The sequence below is a fragment of the Equus przewalskii genome, chromosome 6 (assembly GCF_037783145.1).
Source record: "Equus przewalskii isolate Varuska chromosome 6, EquPr2, whole genome shotgun sequence".
Classification (NCBI taxonomy): domain Eukaryota; kingdom Metazoa; phylum Chordata; class Mammalia; order Perissodactyla; family Equidae; genus Equus; species Equus przewalskii.
In genome coordinates, this window is record NC_091836.1 from 13433564 (window position 1) to 13460867 (window position 27304).

Here is a 27304-nt window from a genome sequence, read left to right on the forward strand (position 1 = left end):
TTTAAAAAGGTGAAATTCTAATCTCTAGTAAATATTTTTCTGACAAACATAATTATTTTTCTTCAGGTAGATAGGGAAAAACAAAAACCTAATACACTAACAGAGGTTTATCCACATAGAGGTAATATTTTCTTTTGAAAGAATGTTCACTTTATTCAAATTAGCATTTTGAAGTAATCTGAAATATAAAAAGTCTTAGTTTTATATTTATTTGATTGATTATTTCTTGATGTATCTATAGAGAGGTTAAATAAGTGACCATTTAAAGTATGGTTGCAAAAAAGTCTGTTCTTTTCAAAATAAATATATAGTAATTTTCTCTTTGTTCCCAATATTATTTCAATAGTATCATTTTAAGGAAGTGTTTGAAATGGTTTTAAACTTTTTTTGTAACAATGATGAAATGTAGAATAATATACCTTATACTATGATTGTATTATTGGTTACATTATGCAACACAGTTTATGAGTGAATAAAGATATGTAAACTACAATGGATGGTGTATATATGACATTAAGGCCACCTTTATTGGGTAAATAAAAGAAATAAATCCAAATTTAAAGAAAATTAGGCCAAGCTAGAACTAAATGAGTAGACTTTTTGCAATTCTTATGTTTTCTTTTGGCTTTCATGAAATTTATGTTTATGAAGGAACTTATGGAAGTATTTGCATAAAGAAGTAATATATCATCTGGTAGAAGAAGGAGGAGAAAATATGGCAAATATTAGAGTTGTAGCAGTTGAAAAAATGTGAGAACGTTTTGACTATATTGCTCAAGGTACAATATGATTAGTTTTAAAAATGAATGCATTTTGGTTTTAGGAGTTTTATAACTTGGACGGTCTATCCTTATTGGAAGTGGTTGACTTGGTGGAGACTACTCGGGATGTTGTAGATGATGTGTGGAGACAAACAGAGTACGATCATTATCCTGAGTCACGGATGTTACATCTCTTAGATATCATAGGTACTAGTAAAGAAATAAACTTGTGAAATTTTGGAAGCCTATGTTACTTTGTTTTCTGTTTTTTCCTTTAAGTCCTTATTTAAAATGCTCCTTAATGTAATAGTTGGTGCTTAAAGTAACTCTTAAAGCAGATCATATACGATTATTTAAATAGATACTTGTCTGGAGTTGGTTATTTTAAATCATGAATGTCCAATTCTTTGACCATTAATACAGCTAAATTTCCATAGATTTTTAGTCCCTATGCATGTATGTGTTTAGACTTTATTTTGTAGTGAACTGAAAAGTTTTTTTACGTATAATGACTTATTTGTCAATATTAAAAGTGCATGTACTTTATGACCCAGAAAATACCCTGCTTATTATTATCCTTGGGAAATATTAGACAAGTACATGAAAGTATATATATGCAAGATATTTACTGCAGCATTGTTTGTAATGTAAGAGTAGAAACAAATAGCAATTGAGAATTGGTTACATAATGCTACATCTGTACTGTAGGCTCTGCAGCCTTTAAAAAAGTCTATGTGTATATTTCTACACTTGAAAGATGTACATGATATATTGAAAGATGCAAAAATACAAACAAATGTGTGTGTGCATATGTGTTTTTGAAAAATATTTGTTATTGACAGTGCTGGTCTAAGGGTGTGCATGTGGTGTTTCATAAATCCTTAGTTTGCTAATTTGTCTATTATTTTGTCACAGGCGTGTATTCTAGAAATTTTCTGTAAAAAAGATATTTCCATTCAAAAGTTTGCTTTATGTTTTATTAGGTGGTTCATTTGGAAGATTTGTTCAGAAAAAGTTGGGAACTTTGAACCTATGGGAAGATCCTTATTATCTTGTGAAAGAAAATCTGAAAGCTGGTATTTCAATTTGTGAACAGTGGGTGACCGCCTGTGATCATCTAACAGGTCAGGTGTGGCAGCGCTATGTTCCTCATCCATGGAAAAATGAAAAATATTTTCCTGAAACACTTGACAAACTTGGCAAACGCCTTGAAGAGGTATCGCTTGATTATTTGATCTTTGTCTTTGAGTGTAAAGTAGATCCTTGTTTGTTTGTGAATGTATTTTAAAACTATTAAGTACTATGTATCTGATAGAAATTATTTATACTTTTGGGAGAGAATAAGAGTTAAAGTTCATGTGAGATAATTGATGGCAGTCATCTGGTACAGGGCCAGGTGCCCACTGGGCACTAACTAAGTGCTGTTTTCACCTCCTTTCTTTTTCTTTAGTGTGTAACTGTTCAACTTGTAAGTTGTGAATTTCAATTTTGTTCTTCTTTGTTGTAAAAAAGATAATCAACCCACTTGTGCATGTATGGAGGCTCTCAGACATTCTCTTTGCTGTTGAAATTGTTTTTAAGTAGGGACAGCTGTTTAGGGAATACTTGGTGGAAATATTCAAATAACTTATGAGTTTCCGTATAGAACTTATATATTTAGCTTGAAGGGACAGGCAAAATGAGAATATGTGAAGATTGTAAAACTGACTTTTTCCCTTTATGCTTTGGGGAATCATAGCTCTTTGGAGATTTGTTTTGTTTTGTTTTTAAACAAATTTTATTTGAAAAATTTTCTCATTATAAAAAATTTCAAACATAGACAAAAGTAAAATAATATAATGAATGCCATTCTATCTGTCACCCAATTTCAGCAGCCTCTGACATTATTCAGTTCTTGTTCCATCTTTGTCTCACCTCCCTTCCTTTTTTTGCTGGAGTATTTTTAAAACCCACCTAAGAAATCATGTACTTTCACCTTTAAAACATAACCACAATACCACTATCACACCCAACAAAATGACAATAATTTCTTAATCATTTTAATCTAGCCAATGTTCAATTTTTCTGTCTTAGAAATTTTTTTTGCAGTTAACTTGAATCAGGTTACTTCATAGGCAGTGCTGTATAGTTCTTATATGTTAGACCAGGAGGCATATAGTGTCTGGTTTTCCCACTTTTAGTGAGTTAAGGTTGATCAGTGGGTTCAGGTATAATTGGCCTGATTCATCTGTTATAATGTTCTCCGTCAACTTTTTCTTTTTTATTTATTTATTTAAAAAAAAATTTTTTTTAAAGATTTTATTTTTCCTTTTTCTCCCCAAAGCCCCCTGGTACATAGTTGTGTATTTTTAGTTGTGGGTCCTTCTAGTTGCGGGATGGGGAACGCTGCCTCAGCATGGCTTGATGAATGGTGCCGTGTCCGCGCCCAGGATCTGAACTGGCGAAACCCTGGGCTGCAGAAGCGGAGCGCGCCAACTTAACCACTTGGCCCGGGGCTGGCCCCCCATCAACTTTTTCTTAATGATTTTAGCAGTCATTAATAATCATGAGGAGTTGCAAAATGGTTATTTTCTAATTATGTTGTTTTATCCTGCATTTATTAGTGATGATGGAAGAAATTTTCCTCATTAATTCTTTAGTTACCCTGAAATACATTTTGTACAGGAAAAGCATTATGGACAATTACTTCTTTCCTTTTATCTATCACTTTTTAGAACAATGAACAATAAGTTATTGTCACAGTAAGTTCCTTAGATGATCAATGAAATGGTTTTTAGTAGTATCATTATGAACCAATGGGTTTTAAATAGAAAATACCACAATTTGTTTTCCAGCTGTTTGTAAATTATACATAATAGAGTTGTTAATGAATCATTTCATTATTAGAAGTGCAATTTAATACAGAATAATGAAAATCAAGTTTTTACTTTATTAAGGAGAGATTCTAAAATTTTACTTAAATGAGCTTTAAACATAGTTTAAAAATATTTAGATTTTATATATTTTCACTAAATTTGAGTACACTGACTGACAGTAGTGGGATGATATAGTTATGTCTTTGAGCATCACTTTAATTATCTCAAGATTACATTTTCACTTTTATTGTTCATTTCAGAGAACCTAGTTTAAAGAAATTCTTGCCCAATATCTTTAAATTTTAGAACTATTTGTGCAGATTTAAATAAATTTATTTTAATATTTTATGTTTTAGGTCTTGGCTGTTAGAACAATTCATGAGAAGCTTCTCTATTTTTTACCTGCCAGTGAAGAGAAAATCATATGTCTGGCTCGAGTATTTGAACCTTTTACTGGCCTGAATCCTGTGCAATATAATCCATATACTGAGGTTGAATATATATGTGTTTATCTATATAATTTCCTGTCTGTATTGTTCTTTTTCAAAGCAGATTTTTAAAATATTAAAGTCTAATGATATTGTTAATTTGTTTAGCCCTTATGGAAAGCTGCAGTGTCTCAATATGAAAAAATTATTGCACCTGCGGAACAAAAAATTGCAGGAAAATTGAAAAATTATATATCAGAAATTCAGGATAGTCCACAGCAGGTAAAATATTGAAATATTTCACTTTTAATATTTCCTTTAAGCTATTTTAGGAGTTATATATGTATTTACCAAATCAATCCACTTGGGATGAACATATACCTATTTTATTTTATTTTAGCTTCTTCAAGCATTTCTGAAATATAAAGAATTGGTGAAGCGTCCAACTATAAGCAAAGAATTGATGTTAGAAAGAGAAACTTTACTGGCAAGACTTGTGGACTCAGTTAAAGGTAAAAGTTTGACAGAGATTATATTATTTGCTTGAGAAAATATTTTTGTAGGTTACCTTTTTCTTTGTTGCATACCATTTAGGATTAAGACTACATTTTATGACATCTATATGCTGAAGATTAATTTACTATTTCTGTTCTACATTACAGACTTTTTGAGTTAACTGGTTATTTTCTTTCTTTGTCTCACTTGATACGTGGTAAGGTCCCTGAGGGTAAGGGACCAACTCTTATTATTTTTCTGTCCACAACTTTTGAAAAGTGCTTGGTACATAGAAGGTATTTAGGAAATCTTTGCTGAATGTATGTAATCATTTATTTGATTTAAATTTTATATTAAATTTAGATGTTCGATTAGATTTTGAGACTCGATGCCGAGGAATTCCTGGTGATGCATCTGGACCACTTGCTGGCAAAAACCTTTCAGAAGTTGTCAATAATATAGTTTGGGTTCGCCAGTTGGAACTGAAGGTATTAGTTTCAATAAAAATTGAAAAATACTAATTGTAAAATGTGCTAAATTAATGTAGAAGATGCTATAGAACTCTAGTAAAAAAATTAGAAAACATTCTGTTTTCCTTGGCGTATCTATCTCATTTTCATGTGAAATGTAGAATTCTGAAAAAGGGTGCAGAGGAGGTTCTAATAACTCTAATGGGTTTTTGAGGTAATTATCAAATCATTTATCCTTCCAATTGCAGTTGTTCCAAGTAAGTGCCTTCTTAAAAAAAATATTCAAGATGAAAGCATCCTTTACACTGCATTAAAAAAAATTCTTTGAAAATATATCATTTTTAATTCTTTGAAATGTATCATTGCAAAATCCTGGTAGTTGCAAAGTCTATCTGCAAGTATGTTTATGTGAGTAAATCATTCTAGGTTGGATGGAAGTTAAGGAAAAAGTGAAAGGTAATTATGGCATTGCCTAAGGTAGTGGCAGCAATTTATAGATTCAAAGGACTATTATTTTAATATTATCAAAATTGATCTGAGAATCTTATGTACTTAATAATTAATATATGGTACAATGTGTTGTACTCAACTCCTATAATAAATGTTAATTGGTTATAATCTGTGATTAAGAGCAAGTGAACATAGAGTATTATAAAGGCTAGTATATTTGAGAATTCTACTTATTCAAGTTTGTATTTTTGATGTTTTATTTTCTGGACTATTCTGCCTAATTTTGTCAGTTAACTTTCCATCGTCCTACAGTGTTCTTTGTCCATTTGTGGAGGAAAGGCATTTCTCTCCTTTAATTGCCACTCAAATTGACCTAATTATTGTTTGAGCTATTAAGCAGAACATTTAGCAAAGGGCTCAGATTATTGCTTAACATATTTAGGATTACAGTCATGCACCACATAATGATGTTTTGGTCAGCAACAGACTGCATAACCCTGTTGGTCCTATAAGATTAGTACCATATAGGCTAGGTATGTAGTAGGCTATACCTTCTAGGTTTGTGTAAGTACACTCTATGATGTTTGCACGATGACAAAATTGCCTAATGACGCATTTCTCAGAATGTATCCCTGTCTTTAGGTGATGCGTGACTGTATTGCTGAATTCTTGGAGTTTCATCTGAATTTCCTTTATCTTACCCTTTAGATTATGCTTTGTATGTGTTATCCTCTGTGTTTTGCTATTCTGAGGTTGTATAATTCAGAAGCAAAGTAGGGATTGATGTTCTTGTATTCACTGACAGTTCTTTTATTTTACTGTTTAGATGAATGGGAAAATAATTTCTGAGTCACAGACCAGAGAAGGGGGCTCATTTTATGCTAAATTTGTTAGAATTTAAATAATAAATATTCTTATAATTTGGCTTTTTAAGGTGGATGATACTATCAAAATTGCAGAGGCTCTTTTATCTGACTTGTCAGGATTTCGATCTTTCTATCGAAGTGCTGAAGATCTCTTAGACCAGTTTAAAATATATGAACAAGAACAATTTGATGATTGGTCCAGGGATATTCAATCTGGTTTATCTGATTCCAGATCTGGCTTGAGGTATGTATAAATATCCTAAACAGTGAAATCTACACACGAGTCTTTTTTCTTATGCTATTAATCCAAATGGCAAGTGGAATTAGTCATTTCTGCTTTCTCCTTTCTTCAAACTTGCTGCTGTTCTTTTAATTTTTTGTTGTGTTGTTAGTTTTTGATTATCAACTTTTAAGTCATTAAGGTTGGAATCTTTGATGATATAATTATTTGACTGCCTTTCCCTTGCTTCTCATGTCTATGCCCGAGAACTGCAGATTCTCATTTTGGAATTAGGCTTTTCTTCTCCCATGGTTTTTTGTTATTAGTAATCATATATATTTTTCTGCGTTTTTATGGTTATATTATGTACAAGTACTCATGCACATACACACACACGTTGTAAACTGTAAAATTTCATTAATTTTAAGCTCCTTGAGATGGAGAGTATTTCTTCATGGTGCCCAACATAATAAGGGTTTGGTAGATATTTATTGAACTGTATTGAACATAATTCAATTGGTTAACGCACTTATTCTAATGGGTATTTAAAGTAGATAGTCTAAAAAAACCGTTATTCTTCGTTCAGATAAACTTTTAGCAGCATGTTATTGTTTATATTTTTAGAAACTTCTCACTTTTTAATTTTTAGAAACTTGTTACTTTTTAAAAGTAACTTTCCCCATATTATGAAATTCTGTTTATTTTCCCTATACTGCTACGAAGGATAATTAAGCCCAAAGTGGTAGCTTCTTAAACTGAATGAATATTTTTTTGCCTTTTATCTTTCATTTTGGCTGTGGAGGAAGAATAGAAGAACCAAAAGTTGCTGGGGCATAATGATTATAACTTTATGCATTTAACTCTTTCCCTTTCTACCTTGAACCTAAAATGTGAGAGCTGCTCCAAAAGAAAAACAACAGGTTCTTTAGTCAACTAACTTTGGAAACTTTGCACACTTTTATCACTGTAGCTCCGGTCACTGTATTTGACAGTGTACCGAAGGGCTGAGAGCTCCTGTAAAGAAACCTGTGTAACTTTGTTCAGCCCAGTGTTTCCCATTTGACAATGAAACCCCCTGACTTCCCCTTTTTCTTGGGGGGGGGGGCTAAAACCCATTGTGTCCTGTAGAATCAGTGTGTTTTGGAACATATTTCAGATAAGCTGGAATGTAGAAACTAATTTTGAAGATGTTTTGAATAAACGGAACAAGGGTCACCATTATAATTTTCTGACAGACTTCATGCTCATAGAGGAAAATTTTGTGCTAAATCATTATTTTAAGCCATTTTAAAGTGTCTGCTTTTTATTATACTTTATTTTGTGTTAAGTAGACTGAATAGATTTGTTCTTTGCTTTTCAGTAACTTGGTTTCTAAGATCTGCAGTTTCTCTTAATTGTGAAAGTGATTTGAAAGAATGAGCATTATATAAACCTGATTCTGAAAGACAGGTCATGAAAAATATAATACTGTTATGCTTAATTCAGCTCAGCATTTTCACAATCCATGCTGACTTGAGTGCCCCAATGTAAAATTTGCTGTTGTAGCCTTTACAAGAAACACAAAGAAAGGATAGTCTTAGTGAAACAAAGAGTAGAGGAATTAAACATTTGGTTATCTCTTCTCCTACCATTTTTATGTTCTTTATCATTGAGACTTTAATAAAAGTATTAAAGAACCATGTAGGCTGACTAAAAAAAAAACTCTAAGATACCTTTTAGCAAATGAATCAGAACCTTTTCTCTTTACGGTTGATATGATGTCAATTTTGAATCTTAGCTGAAGGTGAAGAGATTGATTTTTCTGACTTCAAAAACTACTTGGTTGAAATATTAATGTGATGGTATACTTTGGATATTGCAGTTTGTTATCAAGATCTGAATTGTGAGATACTATGAAAAAATGATAACTTGAAAACTATAGTTAAAAAGTGTTTTTGCTTTAATTTTATATTTGCAGAAAAATTGTAAAAATGATTGTGTTTTTCATCAGTCAAAAGAGTGAGAACATGAAACTTAAAAGCCATTCATTTTGTTTTGTAGTATTGAGGCTAATGGTCGAATTATGGAATTGGATCCTAATGATGGATCATTAAAAGTGCATTATTCAGATCGGTTGGTGATTCTTCTGAGGGAAGTTCGTCAGCTTTCTGCCCTTGGCTTTGTTATTCCTGCCAAAATACAGCAAGTTGCAAACATTGCACAGAAATTCTGCAAGCAAGCAATTATTCTTAAACAAGTATGAAATTATATTATATGTTTGAAAACCTGGCTATTCTGTGTTTATTACATTAGAATATTTTTAAAGCTTTGTTTTCTACTTTTGATTTTTTCGTCTTAATAGACTAGCACCATCAAGTCCTGTGAAATTATGGTTTGCTAAATGACTACATTACAAAATTTGCTTTGTAAACTATATAGAAATTTATTAATTTGAGGGATTATTGTAATAACTTTTTTATTCTAGTGGCATTTGGAAAAGTAGAATATTATTCTTTCTCTTTTTTTTGTCTTTCTTTTATGTTGCTTGTATGGTCTTAAAGGACCTTCTAATTAAAGGGTCCTCTCCTACCTTCAAGGGACATATTCTTAGAGAATTACCAGGCTGATGGACTGGTCTCTGTTTTTGGCCATTTCCTTGGTCTACGTGTTCAGCACATTGTCATCATATCGTTTACATTTAAAACCAACTATTATCACCACATTGTCTACCTCTTTAGCACAGTATACAAGGTCCTCTTAATCACTCCCTAACTAACCTTACTGTTTGTGGCCTTCGCTGCCTACGTTCTTCCCCTCATGTTGCACCCTATGCTTCAGTAGTATGAAACTTGGCTCTTCTCTGAGTATGTCTCCATGCACTGATATCTGTTCCCTCAGATTGGAAAACTCAAAGTCATCCTTTAATTCCCAACTCAGAAGTCACTTTCTTTGTTGTATCTTCCTTTAGTTGATTGTTCTTTATGCTGTGTGTAGTGTGCAAATCACTCTGGATTTCTTTCAGTTTTCTCTCACTTGATTATTAAATCTTAGAGGGCAGGAACAGTATCTTGTGTATTTGGTCTTTCATTTATTCTTTTTGTTCAGCAAAGATTCATCGAGCACTTGTACTACCAGGCATAGTGTGGTGAGAATATAAAAATAAATATATTACTATCACTCTGGCAAAGGGTTTCTCAGCCTCAGCACTTTTGACATTTTGGACCAATTTTTTTATGTAGGATATTTAGCAGCATCCCTCGCCAGTAGCACCTACCTAGCCCTGACAATCGAAAATATCTCCAGACATTGCCAAATGTTCCCTTGGGTGCAAATCAGCCATGGTTGAGAACCACTGGTCTAGTTGGAGAGAGTAAGCTAAACATTGAGTTCTCATTAAATATCAGCCCTTCTGGTAGATGCCTTATTTATGTTATTTCAGTTAATCCCCCATTTTTCACTGATCTAATTGGGGATCAGATTTGTAACAGAGTTTTCCCAGTGCCACACAGCTAGTAAGTTATGAAGCTGAGATTTGATATCAAATCTCTCTGATTCCAAGGCCATATTTATTCCATTATAGTTCATATATTGATGACAGATATGTGAACAAGTAGGTACAATACTTAATATATTATGAGTATACTATGTTATCGATGTTCAAAAGCCCTGTGAAAGCATAGAGGTGGGAATTTTCAGCTATTTTCCTAGGTAGGAGTAGAGTTAGTGTCGGATAACTCTTTACAGAGGCATGATGTTTGATGTGAGTCAGGAACAATCTACATGTGTTCTCTCAAGAGCACAAGGAGGTAGGTGGATGATCATTTCAGAGAGAGGGACTACATTTTCAAAAGCAGAAAGGCTTGCTCAATTTTGTATCCAAAGTATTTAGTCTAGCACAATTGGAGCTCAAAGGATGAATGAATGGTCACATAGTATTTGTATTTACCCCTAGAAGAGCAATTAAGAAAAACTGTGTATATATACCTTTACTTATGAGCAGATATTTAGCTAGAGCAGGGAGTATGAAGGAGAATATTGGATGGATAGCAGTATGGCCAAATTGCTATAATGATATGTATTTTTTTTGCTTTTAGTTTTCCTGATTGGGGTTTTTCTGGGAATGCTGTTGTGGTACAGAATGAGTGGAGTGGGTATCCTCCACCAAATAAAGTATGTTTTTATGCATACTAGTGGAAAGAAGATGACTATGAAATTAAGAAATGTTTTTCAAGCACCTACTCTGTGCCAAGAATTTTGTGAGGTGCTGGGGATCCAAAAGTTAAAAGACAGTCTCCTTAAACTCCTTAGGCTCACTCCATAGTATCCACTTGATCTTCCCTGAACCTCTTGTTTTTCCCCAACAGACAATGTTGACAATGTTGACAATGTCTTCCTTTGTCCACCACTGTACCTTGTAGGTGTCTCTATCTTTTGATTAATTATTAATTCAACAAACATTTATTGAGTGCCTGCTATTTGCTAGACACTATTCTTAGAGCTATCATTCTGATATGGGAGCTAGACAGCAAACACATAGATAGATAATATAATGTTAGGTAGTGATAAGTACTTTGAGGAAGCATATAATGTAGTAAAAAGATTGTGTCAAAGACTGCTATTTTATTCAGAGTGGTCAGGGTAAGGGTTGATGAAAATGTGATATTTGAGAAGAGACATGACAAAGTGAGTAAGAGAACCCTGCAAATATCTGGAGGAAGACTATTGCAGGCAGAGGAAATGAATGACACACAAAGTTCCTGCGGGAAGACTCACTTAGTAGGTTAGAGTAACAGCAAGGAGGCCTACTTGGCTACAAGGCAATGAGGGAGGGGTTTGTGGGGCCTAAAGCCTGGTTTATGTAAATGTTTATGCAGGGGTAAAGGCAGGGGTTTTAGATTTGGATTTCATTCTTAAGCGTATTGGGAAATCATTGGAAGGTTTTTAGGTTAGAGTTTTGGGATTTTGGATTTTATTCTCAAATGTGTTGGAAAGTCATAGGAAGGTTTTGAGTAGGCTAAAGGTATGACATGACGTATGTTTAAAGAAGGACCACTCTGGCTGCTCTGAATACTGTGAATAGACAATAGGAGGCCATGATTGGAAACAGACTAGTTAGGAGATGGTGCACTGGTCTTGCCAAGAGATCAGGGTGCTTGGGTTGGGGTGGGATTGATGGAGGTGTTTGAAGTAGTTGATTCAGTATATATTGTGAAAATTTAGTCAATAGACTTCACTGATGTAAGATGTGAGAGAAGAATTAAGAATACCTCAAATATTTTTTCTGTCTTCGAAATGGATAAATCATTGTGTTTATACGATCATGCATCACTTAATGAAGGGACTACCTTCTGAGAAATGCATCGTTAGGCAATTTCATCGTTATGCGAACATCATAGAGTGTACTTACACAAACCTAGATGGTATAGCCTACTACACACCTAGGCTATCTGGTACTAATCTTATAGGGACCACTGTGGTATATGTGGTCCTTCGGGACCAAAATATTGTTATGCGGGGCATGACTACTGAAAAAGGAAGGAGCAGGTTTGGAGGGTCACAAGAATAAAGAGTTCAGTTTTTTTGCACTTAACATGCTCTACTGGTTTCCTCTATGTTCCCTATGGGACTGTAAACTTTTTGATTCCAGGGATTAGATTTTATAATCTTTGTTTAATTGGCTCCCAGGACATGAGTTGGCAAATTATAGGAACTTTTTTTTGACTGTATAAATTAATACATGCATAAATACTATATTGGAGATGAAAAAAGTATCTTTTGTTAAGTCTTAAAATTGAGAAGAGTTAATATTTGCATTCAAACAATTAAAAATGAAAATGAAAAATTGGGGGCTGGCCCGGTGGCACAGTGATTCAGTGCGCACTTTCTGCTTCTCGGCAGCCTGGGGTTCACCGGTTCAGATCCCGGGTGTGGACATGGCACTGCTTGGCACACCATGCTGTGGTAGGTGTCCCACGTATAAAGTAGAGGAAGATGGGCACGGATTTTTAGCTCAGTGCCAGGCTTCCTCAGCAAAAAGAGGAGGATTGGCAGTAGTTAGCTCAGGGCTAATCTTCCTCAAAAAAAAAGAAAATGAAAAATTGTGTGATATTTGTTATTGGTTATTGCTAATTGGACTTTTACTTCGTAGGTGGCACATTTTTACAATTCTATCGATCAACAAATGATTCAAAGTCAGAGACCAATGATGTTACAATCTGCTTTAGCATTTGAACAGATAATTAAGGTAAATGGACTTTTTCTGTTACTGTAATTAGATTTTAATGTAAAGTGTTTCTCATTTCTTAGTTCTTTTAGTATACTCTTCAGCTTAACATAGCCATTGATCTAAGGCTTTGCTTTGCTCCCCAAAGATTTCCTTTGGTTTTAACAAATAACATTTTTTCCAACTGTAGGTTTAAACAGTTATGTTTCACATATTTTGGTGCTGATTTTGATCAGTTGAATTAATATGTATTCTATACAGTTTGTATGCTTTTATATTTACTTATTCAGTCAAGTGTGAGATCCTTGTACACAAGACTCTTTAGTGCTTTTCCATCATCTCCTGATTTTACAATTTAAGATTTATTTCTTCTTTATCTTTGCTTATTTAAATATCTACACATATGAAGTTAGGAAAACTCACAGTAGTTTTTAAACTATGTTACTGTGTGACTGCTAACTGTTTGAAATTTACATTTTCAGTCTTCAGAGGCATGAAATATTTTAAAAAATAAGTAGAAGAGGAAGATACCCTTTTATTAGAAAGTGGATGACCAGTTGTGTCATGGTCCTCGAGACTCCCCCAGGTTCTGTGATTTGCTAGGAGTCCTCCCAGGACTCAGGGTGTAGTTGTCCTCACAGCAATGCTTTATCAAAGCTAGAGGTTGCAAAGCAAATCTGCAAAGGGAGAGGTGCACGAGGCGAAGTCCTGGGGAAATCAGGTGCAAGCTTTCAAGAGTCCTCTCCTCTCCCAGTGGAGTCACATGGGGCGTGCTTAATGTGCCTAGCAACAAGTTGTAACACATGTGAAATCTTGTCTTTCTAGGGAATATCATTAGCGACACAGTGCCTAGGCTTGTATTGAGGGAAGGAAATGTAGGTATCTTCTGCCTAATATGTACCAGAATTCCAGATTCTTGGAAGGTGTTCAGCGTAAACCATATTGTTTAGGTACAGTGAGCTACTCTTAAAAGTTAGCAGGCCCAGCCCCATGGCCGAGTGGTTAGAGTTCTGTGCACTCTGCTTTAGTGGCCCAGGTTCGTGGGTTCAGATCCCAGGCATGGACCTACTTCACTCACTAGCCATGCTATGGTGGTGTCCCACATATAAAATAGAGGAAGATTGGCACAGATGTTAGCTCAGGGCTAATGTTCCTCAGCAAAAAAAAAAAAAAAAAAAAAAAAAAAAAAGAGTAGTGGGAACCCTCCACAATTCCAAGTTCCCAGATGCCAGCTAACGGCCCATCTTTTAAAGAGGGCTTTTAAGGGATAGCAGTCAGACCTGCTATGTTCTCTTTTCTGCACACTAGTTTTCAGGCTTAAAATTTACTAGAAGTTATATAATTCATATTATAGATGTTATTAAGCACATTTTTTTCTTATTGCCAAAGCTCAATATGAGTTTATAATGGAAAGTTTCAAAAATACAAGTAAACAAAAAGAAAAACATGTTTTATAATTGCGTCATCAAGAGATGATCATTCTTGACAGTCTGGTGTAGATCCTTTTAAACTTTTTTTGTGTGCATATTTACAAGTGTAGTTTTTGAAAATGAGATAATTGTTTTTGACTTTTTTTAACTAATAGATAATGTCTTCATTGTAAGCCTTTAGAACTTTTTCTTCTCTAATAAATGTCTTCAAAATAACATCTGTTGATATTTCCAAAGAGGAAACTTACTTTGAGAAATTCGGTTGTGAGAAGTAAATGATTATATTTAACATATGTTAAATAAGACATAGTAGTGGATAAAAAACTAGGGTGGGAAGAGAAAGAACACTACAGTTCTTTATAATCCTCTGGCCACTCACTATGTTGGACAGCAGGGTCTCGAATTTATTTTCATACTCTCTAGCAATACAACAGTAAGTAGTGTAGAGTAATTACTCATTAAGTATTTTTTAAGCTGATTCACAGAGTTATCCTATTGAATTTATTATAATTGTTTAGTTTCATTTATTCATCAGCTGTTTCTTGAGGGTCTGCTGTATTCCAGAGACTTGATATGCCTTAACATTTACCGCTTCAAGTGAAGTATGGAAACCTTTCTTCTATCTAGGTCTCTCTATCCTCTCTACTTTTATACATTTGTCTTAAGTATTTAGTATCCTCTACATACATAACAGTGTTACATCAGATGGGGTTATAATTTTTCTTCAATCATCAAATATGATTTAAGAAACTCATGAGAAGAAGGCTAGTTTATTTTATGTTCATGTTTTCCTCATCCCAATGTGTTTCTTTCCTTTGTGAAGTTCCAGGCTTCTCTTGTTAGCATTTCCTTCTTATTGAGAGAACTTTCTTTAGCCAGGCTGTAAGAGGAGGTTTGTGGGGCCGGCCCGGTGGCGCAGTGGTTAAGTTCTCACGTTCCGCTTCTTGGCGGCCCGGGGTTCGCTGGTTCAGATCCCGGGTGTGGACATGGCACCGCTTGGCATGCCATGCTGTGGTAGGCGTCCCACATATGTAGTAGAGGAAGATGAGCATGGATGTTAGCTCAGGGCCAGCCTGTCTCAGAAAAAAGAGGAGGATTGGCAGTAGTTAGCTTAGGACTAATCTTCCTCAAAAAAAAAAAAAAAAAATAGGTTTGCTAGTGACAAATTCTATTAGTTTTTAGTTTTCTTTCATCTGAGAATGTTTTCATTTCCCCTCATTCCTGAAAGATATTTTCACCAGATATAAAATTCATGGCTGACAGTTCTTTTAACACTTTAAAAGTGTTGTTCCACTCCCTCCTGACCCTCATGGTTTCAGATGAGAAATCCCCTGCCTTTTGAATTTGCATTCCTTTCTAAGTAACTCCTTATTTCTCTCTGAAACAGTGAGGTATAGCATGAGGCCTGGGTGAGGGTGTATGTTCAGTTGTCTGCTAGGCCCTGCAGGTACCATCCTGACAAAAGTGGAGCACTGACTTGCACTGCTTCATTTCAGATGAGTAGAGTGGAAGTTCAGTGCCTCTTTTTGCCTTACTGACACTTTCCGGCGACAGTAGGGTACCAACTTGCAGTGTCTTGTTGCCTCCAAGCAGGGTGTAAACTCAGCTCCCTATGAAGCCCTGTTGCCATGCTTAGAAGTGGAGGACAGATTCACACTGCTGTGTTACAACAAAGCGGGGTGGGGGGGGGGGGGGGCAGGGCCAGCTCAGCTCCCTGTTCAGCTCTGCCATTATCTTGACAGGGCAATTGGACTACTGTCTGCTTTTGCCAAGCAGGGTATGGAATGTTAGCTCTCTGCTTGGTTCCACTGAAACTGCAGAGATGGGTGGTTTTTCCATTAGTGTTGGGCTAGAGTAGGGTGCGTATTGCTTGAAAGGTTTTCTGTTGTTAGGCCACTGTTTTCCTGGTGCTTTGGCTAGAGGGAATAGGTTTCTGGAGCTCTTTCTTTTCCGTACCTGTGGGTGGTTCTAGGTTAGAGGCTTCTCCAGTGCCCTATGCTGGATATATGGGAGACAATAAAAGAAATCATATTCTTATTTCTACCTTTTGGTCTTTCTGTGCTTGTTTATTGTAAGAGGGAGAACTTGGAAGGAGTGGGACTGTTCAATCTTGGCTGGGTTGCTTTATCAATTATAAAATGGAAAAATTGTTATATTGCAGGTCAGTGTTAGGGATAATTGGATTTATGATGTAGAATATTGAATCTTTTGGAAAAAAAATGTATTTAAATACTAAATGTCATTTGTTGAACCTTAGAATTCAAAAGCAGGAAGTGGAGGAAAGTCACAAATTACTTGGGATAATCCTAAAGAATTAGAAGGCTACATCCAAAAACTCCAAAATGCTGCGGAACGACTTGCCACTGAGAATCGAAAACTGAGAAAATGGCACACTACATTTTGTGAAAAGGTATATTTTATTTATAAAATTGAATAAGCTGTGAATAGGATTATTTAAAAAGTAATTAGAATATAATTTTAAGTAACTTCTTATTTGGAAATAATTTGAAACTTAAAGTTGCAAAAATAGTATAGAGATTTCACACTTACCCTTCACCCAGCTTCCCCTATTGTTAAAAACTTGTGTAACTGTAGTACAGTTATCAAACCTAGGAAATAGACTGTTGTGAATTTTACAACTTTTCCCACTCACGTCCTTTTTCTTTTCCAGGATCCTACCTTGCATTTAGTTGTTGTCTCTATAGTCTCCTCTCTTCAGTCTTTCCTTGTTTTCATGACCTTGATACTTTTGATGAATAGGGGTCAGTTGTTTTGTAGAATGCCTCTCCATCTGGGTTTGTATGATGTTTTCTCATTATTATATTGGGATTATACAGTTTTGACAGGAGTACCACAGAAGTGATGTTTTGCCTTTCTCAGTGCATCGATCAGGTATTGATATGTCTTATTATAGGCTGAGTTAACCTTGATCACTTGGTTAAGGGGCTGTCTGTCAGGTTTTTCCACTGAGAAGTTGCTATTTTTCCGGTGATACTTGGAGACTCTTGTGCTCTAATGTTAACAGGTGGTGGTTCTTATGAATATTGATCTGCTTCGGCAGCAACAGCGTTGGAAAGATGGGTTACAGGAACTGAGAACTGGCTTAGCAAGTGTAGAAGCACAGGTAGAGTATGTTTTATTTTGTGTCTATACTTTGAAATATGGCCTTCTCAGAATGTGAATGTGTGAATTGATGAAAAGTTCATAAAGGTTGTCTATAAATCTTTACTAATGAATTTCTAATAAATTTAGAATTCAAGTAAATTATATATATGGACCATAAATTAATAGTGCATTTACATTTAAAAATATAAAAATAAGTTTCCATTTGTCCTATAGAATGCTCAAATCCTCAATTCAGACTTTGTAGCTTTTCTGACTTGGCTTGACTATCTGTCATTAGTTATTTTTCTTTTAGGTGATTGTGACATCTGTAGAACACAAAGTTAGATTTAGGCAGAAGCCTAATGATTAAAATAACTTTGTTTCAGAATTTTTTTCCTTTTCTTGGGTAAAATTTCAATTCTATACACATTTTGATATGAGATGATGTATATGAAAGTGGTTAGCACAGAGCTTGCTACGTAGTAGGTGACAATGGGATCTTAGTTGGCTATGAGCTAGGTGTCTTACATGTTTACATACATTTTTCAGTTCGTGGAACTTTAAGAAATAACAAAAATTAAAGTACTAGAATTGATATATTTATGGTTATGTGGAGGCAAAGAGTGTATAAAATAGGAGAACTGAGCATTCTCAAATTTTAAATTCATCATGTTTTTAAATGTCCAATGGATTATTTAGAGAGAGGAAAGGGAAGAGAAGAGCGATACCTGATGGGAATTTTTGAAAAAGGGCTAAGAAATTCACAAAGTAAATCGTCATTCCTGTTCTTGGCTTTTTTTTAGCATCATAAAATAAAGTCCATATATAAAATCCATTTAATATTAGTTTGATTTTTAAAATTTTACTGATCTTTTGTGTGTTATTTGTAAGCACAAAGCTTAGAGATTTTCATATTTGACTCCATATAAACTCTCGTACTACACGTTGCAGTAAAGGGGTTGCATGTTTTAAGATATTTAAAATGAGGTTTTTTAATTATAATTTTACTTTATGTGATATGAGAGCATTAAATGAAAACCCCATTCTACCACGTAATTTTTATTTACTTATTTTTAGTTTTATTTAATTATTATCATTTTTTAACACCTAATTTTTAAATAAAAAATGTGACTATAACATATTAGGGATTCCAAGCAAGTGACATGCATGCGTGGAAACAACACTGGAATCATCAACTGTACAAAGCTCTGGAACATCAGTATCAGATGGGCTTAGAAGCGCTTAATGAGAATCTCCCAGAAATAAATATAGACTTAACGTACAAGTAAGATTTTTTAAAACCCAGTTCAATTTTTTTATCTGTAATTTTCTGATTATTTATATTTTAAAGTTATTTATTTGCTTTCAGACAAGGACGGTTACAATTCAGACCTCCTTTTGAAGAAATCCGGGCTAAATATTATAGAGAAATGAAGAGGTTCATCGGCATACCTAATCAGTTTAAGGGAGTGGGTGAGGCAGGAGATGAATCTATTTTTTCTATCATGATTGATAGAAATGCAAGTGGATTTCTGACTATTTTTAGCAAAGCAGAAGATCTATTTAGGAGATTGTCAGCTGTTTTACACCAGCATAAGGTATGGAATGTAAATTTCTGTCCATCTGTTATAATATTTCATCTGATTGAATTAGTATTAAATGTACAAATCAATAGTTTTCTTCTGTGGCATAAAATAAAAATATGGCAAACCAGAGAGCCAGAATTGAGGATTCTTATACAACCTAGATTTATGCCACTCATGAGAAAAAAGTTACACTAAATTTTTTGGCTTAGACTATTTGAAGATTGAGAAACTAGTTCTTTTTTTTTGTTTTTTTGAGGAATGTTAGCCCTGAGCTAGCATCTACCACCAGTCTTCCTCTTTTTGCTGAAGAAGACTGGCCCTGAGCTCACATCCTTGCCTTTCCTCCTCTACTTTATATGTGGGACACCTGCCACAGTGTAGCTTGGCAAGCGGTGCATATGTCCGCACCTGGGATCTGAACTGGCAAACCCCGGGCCGCTGAATTGGAGTGTGAGAACTTAACCACTGTGCCACCGGGCCTGCCCCAGCTAGTTCTTTTTTTCTGGTTGTTATGTCAACTTGGAATATGACGCTACTCTGTTGTGTCAATTTTAATTTCTCTCTGGAAAATAGAAACTTTTCTTCATTCGTCCTTTCCAATACATGGAAAGAAGCCTTCAAAGTTAATGAAATCAAGATGATTTAACTTTTTTTTTTTTTTTTTTGGTGAGGAAGATTGACACTGAGCTAACATCTGTTGCCAGTCTTCCTCTTTTTGCTTCAGGAAGATTGTTGCTGAACTACCACCTGTGGCAATCTTCCTCTATTTTGTCTGTGGGACACCGCCACAGCATGGCTTGATGAGTGATCTGTAGGTCTGTGCCTGGGATCCAAACCTGCAAACCCCAGGCTGCCAAAGCAGAGTGCATGAACTTAACCACTATGTCACTGGGCCGGCCCCTGATTTAACTTTTTACCTTTGTGTGTGGTACCAATTCTCTAAAGGAAAACCCTAATTGCATTCATTACTCATTTGTATCGATCCTGAGACATATGACTGAGAATTCAGCCAGTTTCTTAAATGATACTGCAATGCTTCTTCTGTATTTTAGATTTCTAGAATAAATTGAATCTGGATACTTTCAGATTTGTAGCCTATAGTAGTCTTGGCTTTGCAGAAGTAATTCTTTGTATACATCAAATTTGAGAAGAGAATCTGAAAAAAGAGTTTTTGTCTCTCTTCAAAAAAGTTTGATGGTCTCTGTATTTTTGTATATTAAATTGTTTTTTCCTGTTCATTCTTTAGGCTGTGCAGCAATAATTATATTTACATACTTAAATTTGAAGTTTGCTTGAATACCTCACATTTGCTCCTTTTTATTGCTCTTAAAGGTTGAATCTTAATCTTTTAAATGTTAATTTATTAGTTCTATTTCTTTAATAATATGTTTTTCATTTGTTAAATAGGAATGGATTGTAATTGGGCAAGTTGATATGGAAGCTCTGGTGGAAAAACATCTTTCTACTGTACATGATTGGGAGAAAAATTTTAAAGCACTGAAAATAAAAGGGAAAGAAGTAGAACGACTTCCAAGGTATTAGAAGTTAAAGTAGTCCTTGTATCTCATAATAGTTTTTGCCACAGGATAGTAGGGGTACTCTTCATTTAATGGTATTGAAGTCAGGTCATCTTACCTCCTCGAGAGTTCAGCTAGGACTCTTGAGTATCATCAGAGTAGGTCCTTGCTGAGACCAAAAGAAATTTCTCTTCTGGAGATTCTGCTGGCTGAGACCAAGTTGGATAGAACAGCCTGGGGAAAGAGGCTTCTATCGAGATCTGGCATGTAGATCTGATATTTGATATGCATAGGCACAGTCTAACAATGGTAAGAATATACTGCTGAGAGCATACTAAAGGATATAAAGCTAGTGACATTTGACTGATTTTGGACTGCTCTGCTTCCGTTCAGAATGCCCTGGGAGGCACACAACATAGTGCTGCTTCTAGGTACTGCCTGAAATGTGAGGAGACCCTCTGAGAGGCATCTCATAACCCAGCTACTCGGGTATATCCCCCTCACTATCTGAAATTCATATCATTCAAACCACTTTTGAAATAAGCTCTATGAAAGGCCTTTTTAAATTGTGCATGCCACTTTTAGTAATTCATTTGCTCATTCTTTCAATAATTATTTGGTGAGCACTTATAATATGCAAACCCTTGTCCTGTGGGAGTACAAAATGAAGAAGACAGAGTACCTGACATCAAGTTGCTTGCTCTCTGGTAGTGCAATACGACACGTGTACTTGGTGATTAAGTCAGTACACACAGGGGTTAAGAGAGTAGGCTCTGGGGTTAGATGGCTCTTACCATCTGCTTGACTTTGACAATCATTTAGACCCCATGAACCTCAATTTCCTCAGCTTGAAAATAGTTAAAACTATAGTATTTATCTCATAGTGTTTTGTGGATTAAATGAGTAATTTGTATGTAAATTACTGGTACAGGGTAAGTTCTCAAAAAAATTCTTAGTTGTTGTTATTAATACCAGATAGAATAGTCTTTATTTCATGTTAGAGATTGAACTAAGGGCTATGGAAATTTACAGGATGATGACATCCCACCCATTTGGGGCAAAATCAGGGAAAGCTTTGTTAAGGTAAAAATACTTGAACTAGGATTTTGACAGGTAGGCAGGAGAATTGGAGGTTAAAGCAGAACTTCTCAGGAGAGAGATTTATGTGCTGAAAATAGGAAGTTGGTTAATTGAGAATTTGATTAGAGTTAATGTTTTGTTAGTGACTAGAGGAGATGTTCCTGGAAAAGAGTAGATAAGGTACAGATTTGGGAGAGTCTTAATTCTAAAATAGGGGATTTTGATTTTATTTGTGTTAGAATGGTTAGCTGTTGAAGGCTTCTAAACAGAGGTGTGTCAGTACCAAAGCTCTACATTAGGAATGTTAATCTGGAAATAAATGAGTTGTGTGGTGGAAGAAAGAGATCCTGGAGGGAGAGAAGTTAGTCTGTCACTTTCCCAGAGACCAGTAATAAGTAGTTGAATTAAATTGTTGGTACTCAAAATGGGGAGGAGGAAATATCATGAAGTATTAAGAGTCTTATTCTTGGAGAAAGATGAGGGATGAGGAATAGAGAAGAGACAAATGACCTGAGGGTTGGAGCTTAAATGATTAGGATAATGATAGCACCATTAATATTAGTTTGAAATAAGGAAAAGATAGTGCTTTTGTAATATTTCTCTATGAGATTTCTCTTCTCCTTTGGATGCTGTCTTTGATCCTGGTCTTGCCTGTCTTGTTTGACTTTATACTCTCACCTGACTGCTGAAGCCGTCTACTGCTGCCACTACTATTTATCTGTCCCTGACTGTAGACAGCTTTCCTTCTCATGCTTCCCTGCCAAAGCTAAACCAAACAGAAAGAATGCCTGTCTCACATTCCGCTTTCCATTTTGCTATTTCTTGCTAATAAATTAACATATATTTATCTAAGCTAATTAACACATACATACACACAGATGTTTATTTGTGGGTACTTTTTGGAAATATACCATAAGATTTGGAAAGGCATATTCTAATGATGTATTTCAGATACTGTTGTAAGGATGTAATTTTTGGTTAGGCTGCCTGTGGCTATCCATTCTATCTATGGCTGAATGGAGCCTCCGTTGGTTGTTATCATTATTTTCCAGTGAAAGGTGAATGTTAGTCTTGTCCACAGGATTCTGTAGTCAGTGAGACATCTCTGCTGTAATCATATCACTTTATGTTAATTCATTAGCAAAACATGGTATAATGTAATTTTTTAGGTTTACCAAGTTATCTGTCTTCATGTATCAAATGTTAGAAATCTTGACAATTTATATGCCAGGATTTCAAAAATCATGTAACTTCATGTATGAGGCAAATTGGCTCTTAGGTGTTTTGGTGGTTAAGAACTGGGTTTAAACCTCTCCAATTAGTGAGTGATTGAGAATAAATTAAAATAGCCTTATTTAGGGCCAGCCCGGTGGTGCAGCGGTTAAGTTTGAACATTCTGCTTCTTGGTGGCCTGGAGTCCACTGGTTTGGATCCTGGGTGTGGACATGGCACTGCTTGGCAAAAGCCACGCTGTGGTAGGCGTCCCATGTATAAAGTAGCGGAAGATGGGCACGGATGTTAGCTCAGGGCCAGACTTCCTCAGCAAAAAGAGGAGGATTGGCAGTAGTTAGCTCAGGGCTAATCTTCCTCAACAAAAAGCCTTATTTATAGGAGAAATAAGAGAAAATTACATTTTTATAATAAAACTGAGTATTTAGCACATATAAATTGCTTTCTAAGAGTATCACCTGGCTCCATGCAGTAAAAAGGGCAAGTAGCTTTCTAAATAGTCTTTGTGACCAAAATTTCCAGACTTTTTTTTTTTTTTAACTTTGTATAATTTAAGATAAATACGAGATTTTCCTCAGATGAATAAGTCTGGTTCAACTTCTGTTTGCTTAGAACATTACAATTTTCACTTAAGGGTACTTTACAAAGAATTAGTGTTTTTAAAAATATACGCCTTTTTTTCTGATTATTAAAGTAGTATATTTGTTTTTTAAAATGTTTGAAAGTGTAGAAAAGTACAATCACAATTGCTGTTAATATTTAATGTTTTGGACATATACTTACAAAATTTGCATTGGATTGTATCCTGTTTTTATTTAACACTATTTCATTAGTGTTTTACCATGTTATTACTTAGACCTCAAAAATGTGATTTTTAATTGTATGGATATAAAATAATTTATTTTGCCATTCCTGCATTTAGCTTGTTTCTAATTTTTCACTGTTATAATTAATGCTTTGGTGAAGATGCTCGTATATAAATCTTGGAGTCCAGCCTTAAAAAAATTAAGATAAATTCTAAAGGTGACGTTGTTAAGACAGAGGATATGCCTGTTTTAATACTATTTGGTATGTGTTGCTAAATTGCTCTTCATAAAAGTTGCATTATTTTATACTCTGACCAACAATTCTGAAAGTTCTCTGCCAACATAACTGAAGATATGAATTAACAATTCATTACATTTTTGTCAATTTGATAGGTATAGAATAGTATCTTATTGTTTTATTTTCTTAGTGCTTTAATAAGCTGTATTCACTTTCTATCTTTCTTTTCTTTCCTTTCTCATAGTTCTTTATACTTTGACTATAGGACAGTGCATTTATTTTATAAATATTTAAATAAGTATATTATATGCTGTGAAAAGTAAAGTTTGTAAATATTTTAAATATATTTATGTTGATACTTTAGTAATTCATAATGTGCTGCCATTTTTGAAACTAATACATTGGATGATTAAAAACTATTATTATAAGAAAATCATTGTTTAATGAAAAGCTTCATAATAGTGCATGTAAGGCACTTTTGCTAAATGAAATATCTGTGCTTAGAGATTACAATAATACTTTTGAGTTACTTAAAATATATTACCCAAAATCATAATATTGGAATGAGACTCTTTTCCTCTAATTAGTCTTTTTCATGTCAAAATATCTCCATTGGCATTTTTCAGTGCTGTCAAGGTAGATTGTTTAAATATTAATTGTAACCCTGTGAAGACTGTGATTGATGATCTCATCCAGAAGTTATTTGATATGCTTGTTCTTTCTTTGAGGAAGTCCATCCAGGGTAAAGACACGTTTTATTTTTATTTTTACTTGATTTTATATATAAAGGCATGTGCTTTGATAGCTATGAAATATCAATCCCAATGATGATTAAAATCAAAACTGATCTAGAAAACGTTATGAAATAAAATGTACTTAAAGTGTTAATTTTAATAAAATAGGAAAGTCCATGTTCAACTCCTACGAGGTCTAAAAATTGAAGGCATTTTTATTATTTGCAGTCTGAGCTAGTATCAGTTTGTTGCATATGTTATTGAGAAAGATAGGTAATTCTGGTATAATGTATTTCTCCTTATTGCTTCAAACGACTACTGTTTTCCAAAATACCACACTGTTTCTTTTTCCCTTTAAACTGATATGTTGCAGCATATTATTTTAAAGACTGAAAAGTTCCGAATTTTGAGTAAAATTTACTGAGAATGAGTGCATTTTAACTTTAAATACGAAGTTTTAGTACATCCTGAAACAACTAAACTTTCATGAGAAGAAATTTCTTTGCTTTTCCCACGTTTTGAAATTTTATTGTGTGAAAGCAAGTGATAATTTAGGATTTAACGTGTTTCATGTAGTGATTACTTCTAACACTCCTTGATTTAGAAATTATGTAATTGAATATTTTTGGTGGTAATAATATTTCTTATATCTCAATGTTACCTATTCAGCTCATTTACATGAAATTGATACATTTGTCACTGAGGCTATGGAAGTCTTAACAGTTATACCCCAGTCTGTGGAAGAGATAGGTGATGCAAATTTGCAATACAGTAAGCTACAAGAACGGAAACCAGAGGTGAGAATCACAAAGTACAGTTATTTATTTATTTTTACTGTACTGGAGAAGTTTAAATTAGGTAATTTTGTGTGACTATTGAGAAGTATCATATAATTTCAATATTATAATAAAGCCCATATAATCTGATCCAATTGGTCAGCTAATGACTAGACTCTTGATGTTATGTTGATTTAATGAAACAGTAACAATAATGCTTATTATTGTTTTCAGGAGTATTTGCAGTCTGTTTTATGATGTGGTATATTAGAGTAAGACTAAACTTAAATAATTCATGCTGTTACTTCTGGAGTTTTAATTTTAGGAGGCTAAAATATGAAGTTAGAGCTGAAATAGAAATACACACACACACAGGCACACATTCACAAACACACACATATGATGGAGAAGCTCATAATTAGAGACAAAGATGAAAGAGTGGTAAAGTTTCGTAAAAACAGTATCCAGAAGGCTGGAGCATAGAATAAGCAAGCCAAAATTTTATAAAACATATAGTGGATGATTTTAGTTATGTTTAGAAGAAAGAGGAGAAATAATTCGAATCAGAATACGAACTTCTGTGTATCCCTACTATGTGATAGACTTAAAATTATTAAGAGAATTAAAAATGAGTGAAATGATGTACCTTCATGGTGGAAGGAATTACAGATTTTATATGGTAGGCTTAAAGGTATAAAGAGGGTTTAAAGACAAATAAAATAATAGATTTGTCTAGTAGAAAGAATCAACTAAAGAAGGAATGGCATTATTAGCTGTGGCAGTTAGCATTCATTTATTTGAAAGATATTTATAGATCACCTGATGTATTCTAGGCATTGTGCTAGGAGTTGGGGTTGCAGTGATGAACATGCTCTATTCTCATAGAATGTGCTTTTGTGTGTATGTGAGAGAGAAAGAGAGAGAGGGAGACAGAAAGAAGTGTAAGAGGCGCTAGAGAAGTGAGAGAATGAGCATGCTCAAATGTTACTTAGGATGCTACTTAGGGCAGCTGATCATGGGAGACCTCAGAGAATTGACATCTGAACTGAGACCTGAAAGATAAGGAGCCAACCATTCTGAGATTTGAGGGCAGATCATTCTAAGCAGAAGGAACAGCACATAGAAAGATCTTAAGTTAGAGTAGGAGCTTGGTATGTTCAAGGAAGAGATAGAAGTCAATGTCAAGAAAGTTATTAAGAAAACGATAGCATTCAAGGAAGAAAATGGTATGAGGTAAAAATTGGAGAAGTAGGCAAGGACCAGATTATGAAGGTATTTTTTAGGCAATCATAAGGAGTTTCGATTTTTTTCTAAGTGTAATATAAACTCCTTATAGGGATTTGAGCAGGGGAGTGACACAATGTGGTTTACATTTTGAAGTAATACTCTCGCTGCTCTGTAGAGAATGGATTAGAGTGAGACAAAAGTAGCAGAGAGTCCATTTAGTAGGATATTGCAGTTGGTAGACAAGAGAGGATAGAAGCTTATACCATGTAGTAGCAGAGGAAATGAAGAGAACTGGAGAAACTGATATATTTTAAAGTTAGGACCAAGAAGATCTTCTGATGCATTAAGCAGAGGGGGGTTAGAGAATGAGAAATAAACATGTCTCCTAGGTTTTTGGCTTAAGCAGCTGGGATGGTACTGTTTACTAGGTTGAGGATGACTATAAGAGGAAGGTGTTTGGAGATTGGAAGTGGTGGGGATTGAGATGTCAGGAGAAGTTGAATGAGAAATATGGAATTTATAGAGTAAAGGTAAAGATTAGAGATATAAATGTGGAAGTCATCTTTATATCTGTGATATTTAAAGCCATGAGATTGGACTAGACCATCTGGTTGATAGCAAACTGTAGAGGATATAGGACCGGGTATGAGCGTTCCAAAACTTAAGAGATCAAGCATAGGAGGAGACAGCAAGGGAAATTGAGAATGAAGTGGGAGGAAAGACATGAAGTGTATCATCACAAAAACTAAGAGAAGAGAAATAGATGTTGTATGCTGGGAGCAACATGTGAGGCTGAAAGTGGCAAGAGATAGTATAAAGAGCTAGGTA

At 34.5% G+C, this 27304-nt stretch overlaps 1 protein-coding gene across 4 annotated transcripts in view; it reads left to right on the forward strand.

Annotated features, from left to right (window-relative positions):
- The window catches only part of DYNC2H1 (dynein cytoplasmic 2 heavy chain 1), a 290676-nt gene that overhangs the window by 6998 nt on the left and 256374 nt on the right, over positions 1–27304 (forward strand). For all 4 annotated transcript variants that reach the window (XM_070624815.1, XM_070624816.1, XM_070624817.1 and 1 more), the window contains exons 5-20: positions 824–968; positions 1745–1977; positions 3973–4107; positions 4213–4326; positions 4445–4556; positions 4903–5027; positions 6394–6569; positions 8586–8781; positions 12673–12768; positions 16435–16587; positions 17203–17301; positions 18428–18567; positions 18652–18880; positions 20276–20403; positions 24366–24481; positions 25143–25270. In XM_070624815.1, coding sequence (XP_070480916.1) covers positions 824–968; positions 1745–1977; positions 3973–4107; positions 4213–4326; positions 4445–4556; positions 4903–5027; positions 6394–6569; positions 8586–8781; positions 12673–12768; positions 16435–16587; positions 17203–17301; positions 18428–18567; positions 18652–18880; positions 20276–20403; positions 24366–24481; positions 25143–25270 — 2325 coding nt within the window. The remainder of the gene's footprint in view (positions 1–823; positions 969–1744; positions 1978–3972; positions 4108–4212; positions 4327–4444; positions 4557–4902; positions 5028–6393; positions 6570–8585; positions 8782–12672; positions 12769–16434; positions 16588–17202; positions 17302–18427; positions 18568–18651; positions 18881–20275; positions 20404–24365; positions 24482–25142; positions 25271–27304) is intronic.